The 17,615-nt window shown below is 31.6% G+C and overlaps 1 protein-coding gene across 6 annotated transcripts in view; it reads left to right on the top strand.

Moving 5' to 3' along the window:
- LOC145243367 (TBC1 domain family member 30-like) overlaps positions 1-16,711 on the top strand; it is a 230,676-nt gene extending 213,965 nt beyond the window's left edge. For 4 of the 6 annotated variants that reach the window (XM_080106185.1, XM_080106188.1, XM_080106186.1 and 1 more), the window contains 2 exons: positions 6,379-6,600; positions 11,281-13,412. In XM_080106185.1, the coding sequence (XP_079962311.1) occupies positions 6,379-6,600; positions 11,281-13,037 (1,979 nt within the window). In that variant the 3' untranslated portion in view covers positions 13,038-13,412. Of the gene's footprint in view, positions 1-6,378; positions 6,601-11,280; positions 13,413-16,637 lie in introns of those variants that run through there. The other 2 variants (XM_080106187.1, XM_080106190.1) reach the window with 2 other exon arrangements.
- The last annotated feature ends 904 nt before the right edge of the window (positions 16,712-17,615 follow it).

Here is a 17,615-nt window from a genome sequence, read left to right as displayed (position 1 = left end):
TGCATGTTCAGTGAAAAAAAATCCGTCTCCATTAAAGCAATTTTTATTTTATTCTAATCCAGTAACACATTTTGAAGATCAGGGAGACAACATGACTTTATATCAGCAGGATAGCAATCGATGAAAGCAAATTCAAAACGTCTGTGATAAAAATGTCTCACTTTTCAAACCTCAAAAAATGCACATGTGAAGGCATCAGACAGATGGCGGTTTGGGATTTTGTTAATGTTCATTAATTCATATTCTGCTAATCCAGAATATTTCCAAAATGTATAAGCAACAGGCAGTCAGAATGAAATCTGATATTGCTTTATGCCATGAAAGGAGAGATTGTTATTTTGATTTAAAATCTAACATATTTTGTAGACAATAGTTAGGAAATAATTAAATAACTTTGGTGATTTAACCAAAATTTCTTTCACAGCGAATGTAGGGGCATGGGAGTAGATGCTAGTATGAGAATAAAAGAATGCAACCTTTAAGTGTTATTTTGGAGAAACAGCAAATCCAGAGAAAATGTAAGAAATTTTGAAAGACAAAATGAGCACATAATTTCTGGGAATACGCATAGGGGCTTGGACTGTTTTATTTTAATAGATTAACATAAATTGGCTTAAGTTGTAAATCTATGTCTGAAGGCAGAAGGGAAAATTAACTTTATTATAGAGAATCTATTGGTTTTGTAAAGCAAATACAGTTTCCATTGTCATATCTGGGAACTATTCTCCATCTCCATAAAAATTCTGTAGCCAATAGAAAAATTCCATGCTGAGATGGCTATAAGAAATATGGTTAAATTTCTTTCTATGAATGATAGCTGAGACGTGTAAATGTGACCTGGTTGTAAACATGTCAATAATGAAAACAATGTCAAAACGTAGAGCTGTTATGGAACACATTCACCCAGCTGCAAACTGAAGCTGCAAAGAGGTTGAGCCTTGATTTCAAATCTTGCACTAAAGTATGTGGGAATTTTTTTTTTTTTTTCTAATTACAAATTGAAGAGTTAATTCTCACTTCTTGCTAGTATAATTCAAGGGAGGTAAATTGAATATGGTTCAGAGACATAACAAATAAGACTATGAAAATCGATTTGGATTATTCAAACTACTGTTCTCAGCTTGGGTGTTATTCTTAATACTTAACACTTTATCCGTTGTGTTTCCTGTGGACAATTCTAGTATGAATGTTAAGAGGCGCAAAGTTTGCTTTAGATAGTGTTAATACTTATTATAGAAACAAGAATAGATTTAAAGTGTTAAAGAATAATCAGTAACAACAGTCTTGAAGGTTGAAGGTTCAATCCTTAGTACAGTCAATATTAAGAATACGATTAATAATTGGTCCCCCGACAAAGGAGGGATTGAACCTAGTAATTCACTCCCGTTTTTTTGTCCGCACTTAATAACCATGCCTTGGATATTTTGGAAATTTTGCACAAACATTAGTCATGGTGAATAAATTTTTGGCAGAACGGATTTTCTGCGATAACTCTGAGTGCCCCCCCCCCCTCACAAGGGGCATTATAGTGATAAAATTGCCCCCAAATTGTTCTTCCGTTCATTTATTCGCACTTTTCTCAATAACATGATGCCTTGGATTTTTTTTTTTTAATTTTGCAAAAATATTAGTCATTGTGAAAGTAAATTTTTCAGTCATGGAGGGGGCGGGGCCCAATGCTCGGTTTGTTACTTAAGATTTTTACCTATTCACGGCTGATGGAATGAGAAAAATCTACCGTGATGAATCAAATAGAAGGTTCCATTCGAAATTCTATATAGATTCCAGAGTTCAAACACGCACACTCAAAGAAGGTTGAAAATTACATTGGTCAAAACGTTGTGGGAATAACATCCGAGATGAAAACATTAGTCTGAATTATGCAAATTATTCATTTTCATTTAGAAAAAATTCTGGAACCTATGAAATTCAATTTTACAATCTTATACAAACATACAAGTCAAACACAAACAAAATAACAAATGGATCAAACTTATCTCTAAGCACAAAACAGAATGGACATTGAATTTCTCTTGGTTTTACCTTAGTCCAGAGACAGACTCACAGAAAAAGATGTAATCAAGCAATAAAATGGCATACATTTATTTTTGTAATGCTGAATCTGAGTAATTCTTTCATCTTATCCTATGGAAAGTATCCTTAGTTTAACTGCAGACTAATGAAGATAAAATTAAAAAATGCAACATATAAAATATCCAGAACCATCATCTGAGCTTCAATCTATGCCCCCCCCACCTCGCCAAACTTTAAAAAAAAAAAAAAACACTCATCTAGCTACAACCACTATAAACAATTGCTTCCACTCTCTATCTTAGCTTAAATCTAAACACAGATTCCATGAACAAAACTCCTAGAGCTGCTTGACTGGAAATCTGTACCACCTGTTTTCCAGCTGACTACACTATGGTCGTCTTCAACTCTAATGTAAGCAAGTCCTTGTTGAGCAGTTCCCTTAAATAGTTAAATTCCAAACCCTTACCCTTAAGTGGCTTTTGGGCTTTGATAAGTGGTGACTCCATTGTAAAAAAAAAAAAAACTTTCTAAACGGGATACAGACATTTTGTAGACACCACTTTTCAAATATTTGCTATACTTTCAACTGCAGTTTCTTATTCGTCTTGTATCTTTCATTAATAATTATGTTTTACCTTTGCTGTTGGCACAAAACAAAGTGTTTAAAAAAAATAGTTACCTGTTTTTGAGCATCCTGTCATTTAATGCAATTGCATATATACAAATTGTATTACTCCTAATCCAGATACCTCAGACCTTTTCCCAGGAAAATCGTTTAATCATTGAAATCGCCATCAGTCGTTAATTCAAGGCTTAGAATCAAATTACATTGAAGTAGAGTTTGCCTAAAGCCACACATTTTTCTGTCAAAAATTTTATGAAAATCTCAGTTGGTGCACGAAAAACACAAAAGGAGTCGATTTAAAAGAAAATAAAGTGTACTTTTTTGCAGTACTCTTTCTACAACAACTGTCAACAATTCCTCTTACTCTCTAAATGGAAATTCCATGAGCAAAGTTTCTTTCCTAGAACTGCCCGTCTGTAGAATACAAAAATTGGGCTGCTTCCCAGCTGACTGTTTTCAAGTCTAATGTAAATAAGTTCTTGTTGAGATGTCCTTAAATAATTAAACCCTACTCAAGTTCCACTATTACCTATCATCACGGTGTTGTTTCATGGTCTACTTGACACTCATTAAACTTTATCCTCAAGTGGCCTTTCGGCCTTTGATAAATAGTAATCTCCTCTCCCTAGTTAAAAAAAAAAAAAAAAAAGTACTGAGTTTATGATTTAGAGTATTCAAAATTATTTCTGAAGTATCTGCAGATGATATCACTTTTTGCAAACTGATTGTAAAATGAAGTTCACCATGACCCCATCAATAATTGTTTGTGTTGGAGTCCTGCCAGATGTTGCAGATTTAGTTTCTGCAAAAAATGGGGAGGGGTTTTAATGATATTCAAACCAGAAATAATTGAGACAGAATCGTACAGATTTTCAATATTTGAACAAATTTCTATAATTGTAAAAATTTCCGATGAAGTTGAACATGATGTCATCGGCAGTTGTTTGCATTTGATAGCGCGGAGTCCTGCGAGAAAGACGTACTCTTCCACGTATACTGCATATGTAATTCCTGCCAAGATGAACGGAATAACGAACGATAGTTAGACGTAGGTAATCGACACAAAATTCTACAGATTTTCAATATTTTAGCAAATTTTGATAATCATTTTACTCTCTGATGAGGGACCTAACTCCACAAAATTAACTGTATTGATATAGAAAAAAAAATTAATCATGTAAGCTTTCTTAGCATCTCATGTTTTTGAGTTATATTTAAAGCGTCCTGAACTCCATCCTCTTGCACTACTTAAGTGCATTATTTATTTTCACTAATTGAAGCATAATTTGTTTTTATGTGTCAAGGTGGAAGTTTTGTTTTCGATTGAATTTTTCTGTTTATTTGCATACAGCCTAATATCTACATCACCAAACTCGGTCAAAATATCGATCATGGTCTAACTTAGAACTGATCTAATTTTGGGATATCTGGGTTAAAGATCAAGATAAAACTCACAATTTTGTAGATAACTTCAGTTTAGTTCATTCTTGGCCTTCAGACAAAGATCAAAGTGTTATATCTGTTCTGATGTTGCACTTCACTTTTTTCACTTCACTTTTTTGATCTCGGTTAGTACAAGAGAAATCCTTCATGACTGATACAGTTTTATTTTAGTTACTAACCAGAGTGCCCCTTTTTGGGGAACTGGTTTTCCCCGACATTAAAAACCAACCTTGTGTTTAACTCTGCCCTTATGGGAAGCAAGTAAAAAAAAAAATAAAAAAAAAAAGGTTTGTGTTTTGAGATGTGCAAGGTATTTTGTTCACGGATTATCTTGAGAAAAAAACAAAAAAAAACGGAACCATCAATATTGCATCATTAGTGCATTTGAGGGGAGAAATTGCCAGAAAACGGCCACAAATGAAGAAAAACATACTTTTTTCCTATAACAATGTACAATGTCAGAAGTCAATTGCAATGATGGTAAAACTATATGATTTTCTCTCTCTCCCTCTTTCTCCCATTATATTATATATATATATATATATATATATATATATATATATTATATTTTATATATATATAATATATATATATATATATATTATATTTTATATATATATATTATATATATAGGAAATACCTATCCCAGGATGAGAAAAAGCAATAAATATAGCATTTGTTTTAAATTTGAATGTTTTACAGTTTCTTAGGCAAAAAAAAATCTTCACATGTTATTCACTTACAGAAAACATATCATAGTCATTGGTTCATAAAAACAAATAATTTTTTGTGTGTGTGTTAATATGGACACATTTTTTAATAAATTTTAACATTTGGAGGGTGTGTTCGTATGTGTGTGTGTATGTATATATATATATATATATATATATATATATATATATATATACACACACACACTCTAAATGTTAACATTTATTAAAAACATATGTCCATATTAACATGTTTTTAAGAATATATATTCCAAAATTCATAATGATCTCTTCATTAGTTTAGGAGATTACTCTGTACACGCACACACACCCTATATAAGTAATTTAATAATAACTATTTAATTATTATCCACGTACGTATACGTTTTATCTTTGTGGAATCTTTAGTGTGGAGATACATGTTCAAGCCATTCACATGATTTTAACCACAGAACACGAGTCAATTTTAAATCCATTTCAAGTGATCTAACCAATGAGGTCAAATCTAACCATTACATGACAAGTAGAGTAATAAACCCTATTTATGTCGAATGAGACAAATATAGTCTTTTCAACAACGTTCAATAAATGAAGTAATCTCTGAAACTGTTGGTTTAATTTTTCTAAAATTTGGTTATAAGATGTCATGTTTAACAGTGGATGACATAAGCTATATATATATATATATATATATATATTGGCCATAATCACGTTGACACACTAGTTCCCGCTGGATCACCAAAGTTAAGCAACATTGAACCTAGTCAATACCAAATGGGTGACCATTTGGGACTTCCAGGTGTTGTATGTACTCTCCGCTTATCTCGGCATTGTTTCCAGTCGTCCTGGACTTGTCCTTGCCGATTCAGGAGAGATGTGGTAGGGATTGCGCAACCCTTGTCTCACAATTACATGTGCAGTTGCCCCTACAGGGGGTAACCTTTGTCTCTCGAGACTGAACGGGGGCTTCGATATGAGCCATGTACAGATCAAATTTATTAATCATGATGAATTAAAAAAAATAAAAAGCTAAAATCGAGGTTAATAGCAATTAAGAAAGAAATGAGATGGAAATATGGGGGGGGGGTAAAAAAAAAAAAAAACTAAATGTAGTTTCTATTTGATTCTTTCTGTTCTTTTTTTTTGTATTCTATATTTTTCCCCACTTGTCTCCTGCCATATTTCCATCTCATATTTTTTTCTTAATCGTTATTAATCTTGATTTTAGCTCTGTTGAGTGAGGTTCGAAACTAATCAGCTAGCTTTTTCACTTTTTGTTTAATTCATCATATTTAATAAATTCGGTCTGTACATGTCTATTATTAAATTTTGTACCCCTTAAGATATATATATATGTAATTTATTTTATATGAACAAATATATTTTGAAATGAAGACATCAATAACAGTTTACATAAGGAAAATCTTTTAACTAAGATTAAGAACCAAATTATTCGGCCGTTGTCTATTTCATATTGTGAAAACATACATGCATGAAACTCATCTACATATTTTCGTAGTTTCTCTAAATATTTCTAACCTTTTTTTATAATGTTTTTTAATTTAGTGGCCGTGGATCTAGAAGGACGAGGCGACTCCAGCTGCTCTTCCAGTGACATTTCTGTGATGGGACCTGGAGTCTATGGAACTGCTGTACCAACTGATCTTAGCAACTTTGGTGGCAAAAGTTCCGCCTATATGGAACGCATGACGACAGACCTGAGTGCACTGAGGAAGCAATACAAGAAGTTACGCCAAAGGCAGGCCCAGGCACACATCATCCTCACAGGTAACAACTTTTAAATATTTTTTATTAAACCTTACAATAATTTTAGCATTTGTTTTTTTTTTGTTTTTGTTTTTTTTTCTCTCTTTTCTCTATTTTCCTCACTCTTTTTCTTTTTTTCCTCACTTTTTCTTTATTACCTCCCCTCTTCTCTCAGTTCTCCCTTCTCTTCTGTTTTTTCCTCCTCTCTTCTCTGACTTTCCATCTCCTCCCCTCTCACTCTTCTTTACTCTTTCTTTCTTCCCCCCTCTTTTCACACAATTCTCCCTTTTTCTCCACTTCTTCCTTCCCCCTTCTATTCTCTCCTATCTCTTTTCCTCCTTTCAGCTTTTGCCACCCCCCCACCTCTCTCTCTCTCTCTCTCTACTTTATGTATCTTCATGTTCTATCAATTTATAAACTGTTTAAAAAATTTTTTGCAATTTTACATAGAACAATCCCAAGAGCAATTTATAAAAATTCAGTACAATTCTAACCAATAGCTTTGGAGCCTATGAATGCTCATAAGTTTTATTATTTGTAATAGTAGTAATATTATAGCATGTTCATTTTAATCCCCTATGACACAACCGGCATTCTAAGGGTTATTCATCATAAATTAAATACAGTTCTGTCCAATACTATTCGAGGTTCTAAGTGGTGTTGTTTTGTATTAGTAGTAATAGTAATACCATGAGCAGCATAACTTTTATGATCTGGTATCCAATTTATTCTTCATATGGCACCATTCTGTCAAATAGTTTTGTGGTCGATAAGCCTCATTATTATTATTATTATTGTTAGTAGTAGTATAATAATTTGTAATCTCTTATTATATATGTCATTTCAATGATGTTTTATACCAAATTTGAAGCAATTTTTCTAATAGAATTGAAACTTATATTTCTTATTTACTCACTAAGACTTCTTACCTAAGTTATTAACAGTGATTGCTCACTGGAAAAAAAAAAAAAAATGGTGTTCCCTGGAGTTATTACTATTATTATTAGTACTTCTGTGAAAATAAAACATTTATGTCAAGGGCTCTTCATGTCAAATCTGATGGTATTTTGTTCGATTGTTTTTGAACCTATAAGTATTATAGTAGTAATATGTGGATCTTGTTCCCTCTCTAAGATATCTACACCTGTAATTTTGTAGAGTATTTTTGGAGCTTATAAGTGGCCAACAAATAGATTTAAAAAAAAAAAAAAAGAAGCTCAATGATGTATATTATTAGTTGTACTTAGCCATATTAAAGAAGAAAGCTCTACTTTATTTTTAAAATATTGAGTTTTGAATATTTCATAAAAGAACTAACGAATTATCTCCCTTGTAAATTATGACATCTATATAGTTCTGTTTGTTCCACTTTTTCTCAGAAACTACTTGGTCAATTTGGTCGAAATTTTGTATGGACCTTTGTTATGATAAGATGCAGCAAGCTAAGTATTATGGTATCTGATCGATGCACAATTAAGGATTAATAGGGATTAGTATTTAATGCAAAAATGAGCAAAGATTTAACCATATTTAATTATCAATTTGGCATAAAGCACTAATTCTAACCCAACAGTCTGTAACGTTTGCTCATTTTTAACGGGCTAAAAAGTCCAGTCTTATTGGTATTATTTTAAAAAATAGTTTTTTCCTTTTCTTTACGATGTATATATGTTTTTATTTTAAAATATGAAACAAAGAAAAATTAATTTTATTTGTTGTATCTTATTAGAAATTTCTTTTTTGTTTGTTTTTTGTTGTTGAATTTAAAAAAATAAGCTAAGACAAAATTTACTTTTGTTTGTTTTTTTACTGCTGAATTTAAAAAATTAAAAATTAAAAAAACAAGCAAAGACAAAATTTACTCGTTTTTTTCTTTGGTGCTTATTTAGAATTACAGCTATTTAAAAACAAAACAAATCAAAATTTATGATTTTTAGCGATTTTAATACTAAATTGTATCTATTATAATTATAATATTATAATTTCGATAGTTCAAATCGAATTGTCTTCTCCCTTATTTATAAAACATGACTGATCAAAGCACTGTCTTGATTAATCATAAAACTTGATTTTCTTAGTTAAAAAAAAAAAAAAATTATTTGCTCAATTTACGTGAGTTTTGGAATATGACATCTGTTCCATGACGAGTATGTATATCATAGAGATTTTCTGTTTTTTTTTTGTTTTTTTTTTATTAAGTGTAATTCTGAATAAGCACCCTTTATTTTTTCTCCGTAAGTATTCATTTAGAATTGTTTAAAGTACTATTCTCTTTTCTTTTTAAAAATGTGTACTACTATAATTTCCTGATAACATGCTTGCTTTTCTAACCATCTTCTATTAATGTGAGTGGAAAGATAAGCCGACATATCACAGTGCCCAAGTACCTCGGCAGTCTTTTTTCTTTTCTTTTTTTTTCTTTTTTTTTTTGTACCAGAAATCACTACTTATCAAGGCCCAAAGGCCACTCGAGGATACGGTTTGAGTCTCGCATGGACAGTGAGACAAAATTGATGATTGGTAATGATGGTGGTGATTTGAATATTTAAGAGAATTTGTTCACATTAAACTTGAAAATGATTGGGAAGCAGCTCAATGGCATTGTTTTATGCTCACACGTGATACAAGATGATACCCCCTCCAAATTGCTACTCACACAATCTCTATCTCTACTATTACATAAAAAGCGCTTTGTGTGTCTGTGAGTTTGTTCCCTATAGACTTGAAAACGACTGGTTCGATTTTTATGAAATTTCACACAAATGTACTTTATGTGCCTAGCAATGTTCTTAGATAGGTTTTGTAATGGAATGTCTTTGATAAATATTGATAATCCAAACAATCTGATGAAAGAAGGAACAGGCGATTTTGATCTAAGTTAACACCTTACGCAGCCTAACATCACAAGTGCATTTGGGAAGTTTTATTATCACACAAGCCGAAAGGCTCTACATATAAAATCAACAGTAGGTTCTTTGATATGACGGGGGCATGTTCAAAATGAGTGGGGTTTTTTGGGTTTTTTTTAGAGCACAATTGAAGTATGATACTTGACTTTTGCATTTTATAATTTATATGCAATTTATATACAAAAATAATTCTATAAAATCAACAGTACATTCTCTACTCTGCAATGTAGTCTAAAATGTATTGTGGACGAAGTCATTGTGAGGAGACATGTGAAGCTTTCAGTGCACCATGATGGGTCCCCAACTAGAGCAAACAATTGATTTGATTGAAAAATGGGCGATTTCACTAATTTCAATGACAATAAAAATATGGGAGTGTGAAACCTTCATGGATCATCATTCAATCCTGTTCAACATTGGGTCTCCCTACAATGTATGACCAATATTTGATTACAAAGTTACTGTCTAACAAAACTTCTAATGAAACATCCACAAAGTTGGTATATTTTTGATCGGCTTTGCCATGGATGAATAAGATTTAGAGTTAAAAGAAATTCTTTCTTTCCGGGTCAAATGGTTGTCATTTTTCAGCTATTTCATGTACTAATTTGGATAGAAAAATGCATTCTTCGAGAATATAAAGGAAAGTTGTATGTGTATGTCCAGAGAAAGGAATGGGCGGGGCGAAGAAGAAAGAGTGGGAAAATGAGGGAGGAGGAAAGAGATTGATAGAGAGGTAGAAATTTTAATTAGACTTTTGCTCTGGGTAATGTCAAGTAACTCTTCTAGTGTGTGTGTGTGTGTGTGTGTGTAACAAACAAATGATAAAAGTCTGTTTCAAATTTCATGATGTTGACCAGCTTACAATTTATTCCTTTAATTACATTAACATTTACAATTGGCTTGAAAATTCAAAATGTCGTAATAAAAGATAAAATAAAAGATAATTGCAACTTCTCTTCCAATTTTCGAATTTTGTAATCATGCCGAAATGCATTCTATTTTCTTTTAATGTTAGTTGCTATTTCTTCTGATGAGGCAGAATTGATTGATATAATAATTAAGTGAATGATTTTGCGCTATGAAACAGTTGCTGTCAAGAATTGTAAATGTCAACGTAATTTAAGGAATAAATTTTAAGATGGTCAACATCATGAAATTTGGAATATAGACTTATTATTTGTTATATGCTCTGTAATTACATTGAGCTTCATAAATTAAGGATTAATACAAAAAAAAAAAAGGTGAAATGTAATTGAAAAACAAATCATATTTCCACACGCGCACACACAGTCTGTTTATTGTACAAGCAGATTATATGCCAGCTCTGTCCTCTATTGAGCACTCTTTAATAATTACATGGGTTTCATCAGATTTATATCTAGGAAACCAATCTATACAACCATTTTATATATTTCTAACTACTTCATTTAATCACATAAATTAATATACAAAAGTATAAATTTATGCATAAACTTTAAGTATTTACTTCAACAGTGCTCAATACATAGAGCTTAATCGCCATATATATTTTATGACTATATAGTTATAATATAAAATATATATGTCGATATATATTTTATAAGTATATAGTTATAATATAAAATATATATGTCGATATATATTTTATAAGTATATAGTTATAATATAAAATATATATGGCGATATATATTTTATAACTTACTACCTAGCTCTAATATATATTCCCTATATGCTTTTCTTTTGTGTTGTGCTATTTCTATGCTTGCACTTAGTCTAACCCTACTTTTCTTCTTCTGCTCTAACTTTACAGCTGCAAAAGCCCAACAGCGTAACATCTCAAAATCTGTCACTCCAACAATCGAATCACCCACAGCTATGAACCACCTTTTTATCGGACGGAATGCCTTAAAGAGGCACAAGAACCGCCTCATCACTGAAGGCCCACGTATTGCCTCTCTGCCGCCGACTACCGAGAAGAACTCTGTGGTTCCACCAGGACCAACACATAAGTACTTTAGTCGTTCCAAAAGTTTTGATCATCCAGCAGCCATTGGTTACTTGAGCCGAGTCAGGAGCCGAAGGAATAGCAGTCGAACCAGTTCAGTTAGCCAAGACTCATCTGTAACGCGGCAGAACTCTTCAGAGGAGAATATCAAAGAAGTTCCAAATAAATGTGTTAAGGAAACAGAACCTTCTAAAACTGGAGCTGACCAAAATAAAAACTCTGAGATGATTCCCGTAAAAATTGATGAAAACCCCGAAAAGAGTTTAGAAACCCATAATCTAGACTCTTCTACTGAATTAAAACAAGAGCTGCCTCAATCTGAGTTGACTGTCCTGTGCCAACCGACTTCAGAAAATTCTCCTTTCTCCACTCTGCAAGATTGCAAAGAATCTACAAAAGTCGAGCAAATTTCCAATGATCTACAAGACGTGAGTCTCAGCAATGATCTGCCAGCCTGTTCCCCAGGTGAAATGAAAGATTGTCAACCTCTGATATCTGACCCTATGTTATCGCAGGCAATAACACCTAACAACAACAACACTATTGAAAGTGGAGAAAACATCTGCCTGTCAGAAAAGCCCATCTCGTCTGGAAATAAAGACGAGTTAACTGTGTCAAATCAATGTGGCGCCAGAACCTCACCCAAGCATCTTTCAGACAATCCAATTGGTAAGGCAGATTCTTGCGCTCTCACTAGCGACTCTTTTCTCTCTAACGATGCCTTCTCTACCTGCGCTGCTTCTCCTCTAGTCAGTCATTACCAAACTTCATCACCTAAAAATGATCCTGATCTTCCGCTTAGTAATCCAGACACAAATGACTTGTCTTTTGATGTTTCAGGTTTAGCCAGCGCTACTGTTTCTTGTGAAATGGTCAGTCCAACACCGGGGGCCAAGGATGCGGCATCCACACCTATCAGTACTTACCTACTCAACAGCATCTCTCTAGCAGACACCTGCAGTAATCCAGAATCTTCAGCCATGTCAGATGAAGCGAGCAGCCTAGCCAGCTTCTTTGAAACGAACAGTGAAAGCTTTAAAATTTCAGGGGACGACGAAAAGACCCCTCAGTCTGTGTCTCCTATGCCCTCGGACCAGTGTTGGGATACTGGGGGCGCAAACTCATTCATAATAAACACAGCCAATAACCAGAGGCACCATGCTGACTCTTACTGCTCTAGGGATACACTTTCCCCGACTGAAAAAATCGGTATCGAGTTTGATGTTGCCCGAATTAATGGTGATTCTTTATGTAATTCGAACATTGTGGATTGTGTTAGTCACGTGCCGCATCACACTACAAAATCAGAACATTTGGCAAAGGATCCTATGACTTCAGATTCCTTAGAGTCCCTTAGCAGCAACACATCTGAGGGGAATGTCTGTAATAAAGTCTCACTACCAAAATTAGCTGCCAGGCAGCCTGTTTCTCCCTCCCAGGCTTATTTGAACAAACACTGCGCAATCAATGGTATGAAGCTTGGACTTTATAAGCCATCTCTGCTGAAAGCGGTGAATAAAAAACAGAAACCGAGTCTTCAAAGGATGTTTAACAAGACTTAATTCTTCCAAAATGGTGAACTGTTTGTTGGTCAGTAAGTCAGGCAGAGCGCCAGTTATTCGAAGATAATGTACCAAACGATGGTGATGAATTTGGGACATTCAACAGCTCCAAGAACTTGAGCATGGAGGTGGAATGAGCAGCAGACCTACATTTTCCATTATGATTAGTATCATTCTTACATATACATTTTTTTTATTATTTATTTTTTTTTTAGTATATTCTTTGGAACATAAAATGCACAGTTTTGTTTAGAAAAGTTAACTTTAAATTAGTGTTCAAAGGTAGGTGAATTAGTGTATTTTACTTTTCTTTGAATTGTGAGACACAGACCAATTTTTACAAAGACTATCCTTTCTTTTTTTTTTTTTTTTTTTTTTAACAAAAAATCAAAGGCATGTCTAATAGACAAAAACATATGGTAAATAACTCAACCAATCTCATTCTAAAAGTAAATAATTTAAAAACCCTTTTTAAAGATGCGAACTGAGTATGACTTATGATTGAGGTGGACTCTATAACATTTTTCAATTTTTTTTTTTTTTTTTTTTTGAAACAATGATTTTTCATTTAAAAGAAAAATATATTTATAGAATTTTAAAGATAAGAATTTTTAAAATTAACCCAAAAAACATTCTGAAAAAAAAATTATAAAGGAAAATGGTGATATTTTCTGCTGACACTTTCAAACTAAAACTAATTTCTCTTCATTCTCATGACTGTTTGGAGAGAGAAAAAAAAATGTTTCCTTTATAGAGTAAAAGTTCATGAGAAAATGACTTTGTTTTGGTTTCAGAATAAAAAAGAAACATAATACATGACTTTTACATTTGAACTTTAATAAAAGCCATGAATTACTTTCTAATCAACAATTACAAATAATTTTGAATAATAAACTCACGGGCAAAGTGTAGTGTCTGTTCTAATTGTTCATTTGTGGAGAGCTGGATTTTTTCCACATTAAAATAATAAAAAAAAAACAACTCCATCCTTGTAGGGAGGGAAGTAAGTAGGAACTCACACATATGGTAAAAATAAGTCAGCCATTTTAAATTCTATTAATTTTGTTTAGTCATGCCTTGCAAACATGGCTAATTTGTGTTTGCTATCCTGTGAGTTTATTCTTTGGAATCTTGACTTTAAAATTGCCAAATAGAAAGCAGTGTTGGGCTTGAATTAAAGTTTAAAGATAAAAGTCGAGTATTCCAGTTCTTTTGTACTCCTAAATGAAACAAAGGTAATCTCCTAATGTGCTGTTGCTTGTTATATGTATTGAAATGGGTAATTTCATGAGAAAAGACCATATCAATGCGAAGATTGCAATTTATGGAACAAATCAGAAATGGTCAGAACAGTTTACGATTTGAAAAAATATAAAACGGGTAACAATCAAGCATATGAATGCAAAACCAAAATTAATTTAAACCCAGTTGATAAAAGGTAATGCTAGGGTTAGGATTGGGTTAGGGTTAAAAAAAAAATCAGCCATCCTCAAGAATAAAGTTAAAAACCTTCATCAAAAAGAAATAAAATAACTTATTGATTTGTAAAAAGATTACCAAACCCATTCTTAACACAAGGGAGTAGAAGGGAGGCAATTGATCCTAACCTTAAGTCAAGGAAAAAACCTTAAATTGTTGTTTCATTTTTAATGTTAAAAGTAATTACCATTTCCAGCCTGTCCCATAATTTGTAACTGGAAACATTAGGGTTGCCTTTCTATTGAAATACTGAAATGGTATCAAATATTTTATTTTGTACAAAACTCATTATTTGTCATTTTCTTGTATAAAAAAAAAATCAATACTTAACAAATATTGGCTGTTTACTATATTTTTTGGTAATATTTGAACAAAAAGTCAACATTGGGGCCTATCTAGATCAGTCTTGTCAACAAAATTATGTAAGGGAGATAATTTCCTATTTCGAAATATGTATCGATTTTTGGGTCATTTTTACATTTATTGGCATAAATTCTGAATTGGTTATATATCTTTTCCATGCTTAGCTAGAGTTATCTGCCCCTACGTAATTTTGTTAAGTTGATGATTGGTATAGACTACAAAAGAATTAAGACACTAAAGCAAAAGAAAAAAACAATTGTCTAATGCGAGATTTTAACCCTGAAAAATGGCATAAAATATTGGAACTAAAAGCGAACATGTTATCCACATGGACACTGATCCAACAAATATATTTTTTCAATCAACTTAAACTGTTTATGAGTTTGGCGTAGTGATACAAAATTAAAAAATCTGCTTTACATCTCCACATCCTCTAAAATAAACAGACATAAAAAGTAGTTCCATTTTTTTTTTTTTTTTTAAGAAAAAAGAAAAAAATGTCAAATACATATGATTTTTTGAATAAAAACAAAAAATCTCATAAGAAATTTAAGTTTATAGAACAATGCAAAGGTGTGATGGATAAACTCAAACTGACGCAACTTCAGATCTAATGGTGGAACCAACCATGCAGTTTCACTTTTATTAATCCAATAATTGTATATATATATATATATATATATATATATATATATATATATACACACACACACACAATATTTTACATGTAGGATGTTCTTGTGTTAGGTGTTGTCTGTGAGGCTATATTTTGGTATGCTTTCCCTTCATCAAGCGTGTGTTTGACAAAAAATCTTGATTTATTTTTGTTTATTTTTCTTACTGAAAATATTCAGATTATTATAAGCATGTTAGTAATGGTAAAGCGAACACTAAAAATGTAAGTAAATTTGTTTCTGATGTTATTTTTATATACTTCTAATGTGTTTTTTAAGATGGTTCTAGAACTTATAAGGATATCGGATCAAAGGTGGTGATTTCAAATATTTGATTAGTTTGACTTTTAGATCAACCATTCAACATATGCACACAAAACTTGGCTTTATATATAGATACAGTACACTGACCATGACACACCAGTTCTAGTTAGATTACTGAAGTTAAGCAATGTTGAGCCTGGTAAGTACCAGATGAGTAACTATTTGGGAATATCAGGCACAGTATGTAGAAGGATGTTGGCATCTACCTGCAAGAACTGAAAAAAGCCTAACATCATCTTCCCTGATAGGGATATACAAGTGACTGGGAACCGTTTATGAATTTGATAATCCCATGAAACTTCCTCCTTGGAAGGAAGCTAGTTCAACCTACCTAGAGTGGGTGTCGTTAAGTATTTTTATTAAAGAAAATGACATGAATTATAATTTTAGTATAAAATAAGTTGTTTGGGAGTAATACCAAGAAAAAAAAAATTTTGATAGTAAAATATTAAAAAATAATGAGAAAAAGAAACTGGTTTTCTCACAGGCTTTTATTCTGTAAAGGAACTAACAAAATTAAATACAACACATAAAAAAGTATTCATTCCAGTTAGGAAATCCCTAACTTGTATTTGGTTGCGAGAAAAAAAATAAAAATTAAAAAGAGCAAAAGATTGGACCGTATATTTATTGATCCCAGTTTTGGGATCACTTTTATCCTAACTTTGCAAACCCTAATTAGCCAAAACGAGAAAATGGTGACAGTGTTAGAATGTTTCTTGAAATTTGCTGGTTAAAAGACTTTTTTTTTTATTTTCAGTGCATGGTGATCCTGAAAAGCCTTGAAATAAAAAGGACACAAAACGCCAACAGCTGAGACAAACAAAAACAAAACATTTTTTTTTTTTTTTAAACAATTAATAATATAAGTCGTCTTAAAGAAATTATACTCTGAAAAAAAAACACATCCATAAAATATATAAATATCCTTAAAACTATTTTTTTTAATGTGCAAAGTAATGATGCAAGATGCAAGAATTTGATAGTTTAAAAAACTTGAAAAATTAATTATAAAATATAGGGAACATTTTATTTTCAATATAAGATGTGATAATTAAATTGATTTAAATAAGATACAATAATGCTATATTAAATATAAAATACAAGAATCGCTTTATTTTGAAAATACTATATAATTACAAGCATTATTTTATTTTAAATATAAAATATAATTAATTTAATAAGATACAATTATGTGAATTTTTTATGTATAAAATTCTTAGATTTTATTTGAAAAAATATGGAAAATTAATAAAATTCAAGACATTTTATTTTAAATTTACTTTTGAAATAATTTTATTTTAAATATAAGATTAACACTACTGTACTTTGAGGTAATTATACCAAATCCAGAGGTAATTGTGCCAACTAAAAAAAAAGTGTTCTTTTTATGCGTAGTTGCCAAAAGAGCACTTTTAGCAAGTTGGCGCAATTACCTCAAAGTATGGTATTGAAATTTAACAAGAGAGACAGTAGTGCACCTAAATATAACATCTACAAATGCTTATATTTTAAATATATGAGAATCGTTTTATTTTTAACATAAAATACAAGAAACATTTTACTTAATGAGATATAAGAATGCTTCTATTTTAAATTTGAGAAAAGGAAACTTGTAATTTAAAAAATTCAATGCAAGAACTAGATACATGATACAAGAATCATTTTCTCTTGAAAGTTACAGAAATTCTAAAGTCAAAAACTGATTGAAAAGCTAAACATAAAGATTTTATTATAT

The sequence above is a fragment of the Euprymna scolopes genome, chromosome 22 (genome assembly GCF_053919585.1).
Source record: "Euprymna scolopes isolate OS-2025 chromosome 22, ASM5391958v1, whole genome shotgun sequence".
NCBI classification, from domain to species: Eukaryota; Metazoa; Mollusca; class Cephalopoda; order Sepiida; family Sepiolidae; genus Euprymna; species Euprymna scolopes.
This window is presented reverse-complemented; position numbering and strand designations above follow the sequence as displayed.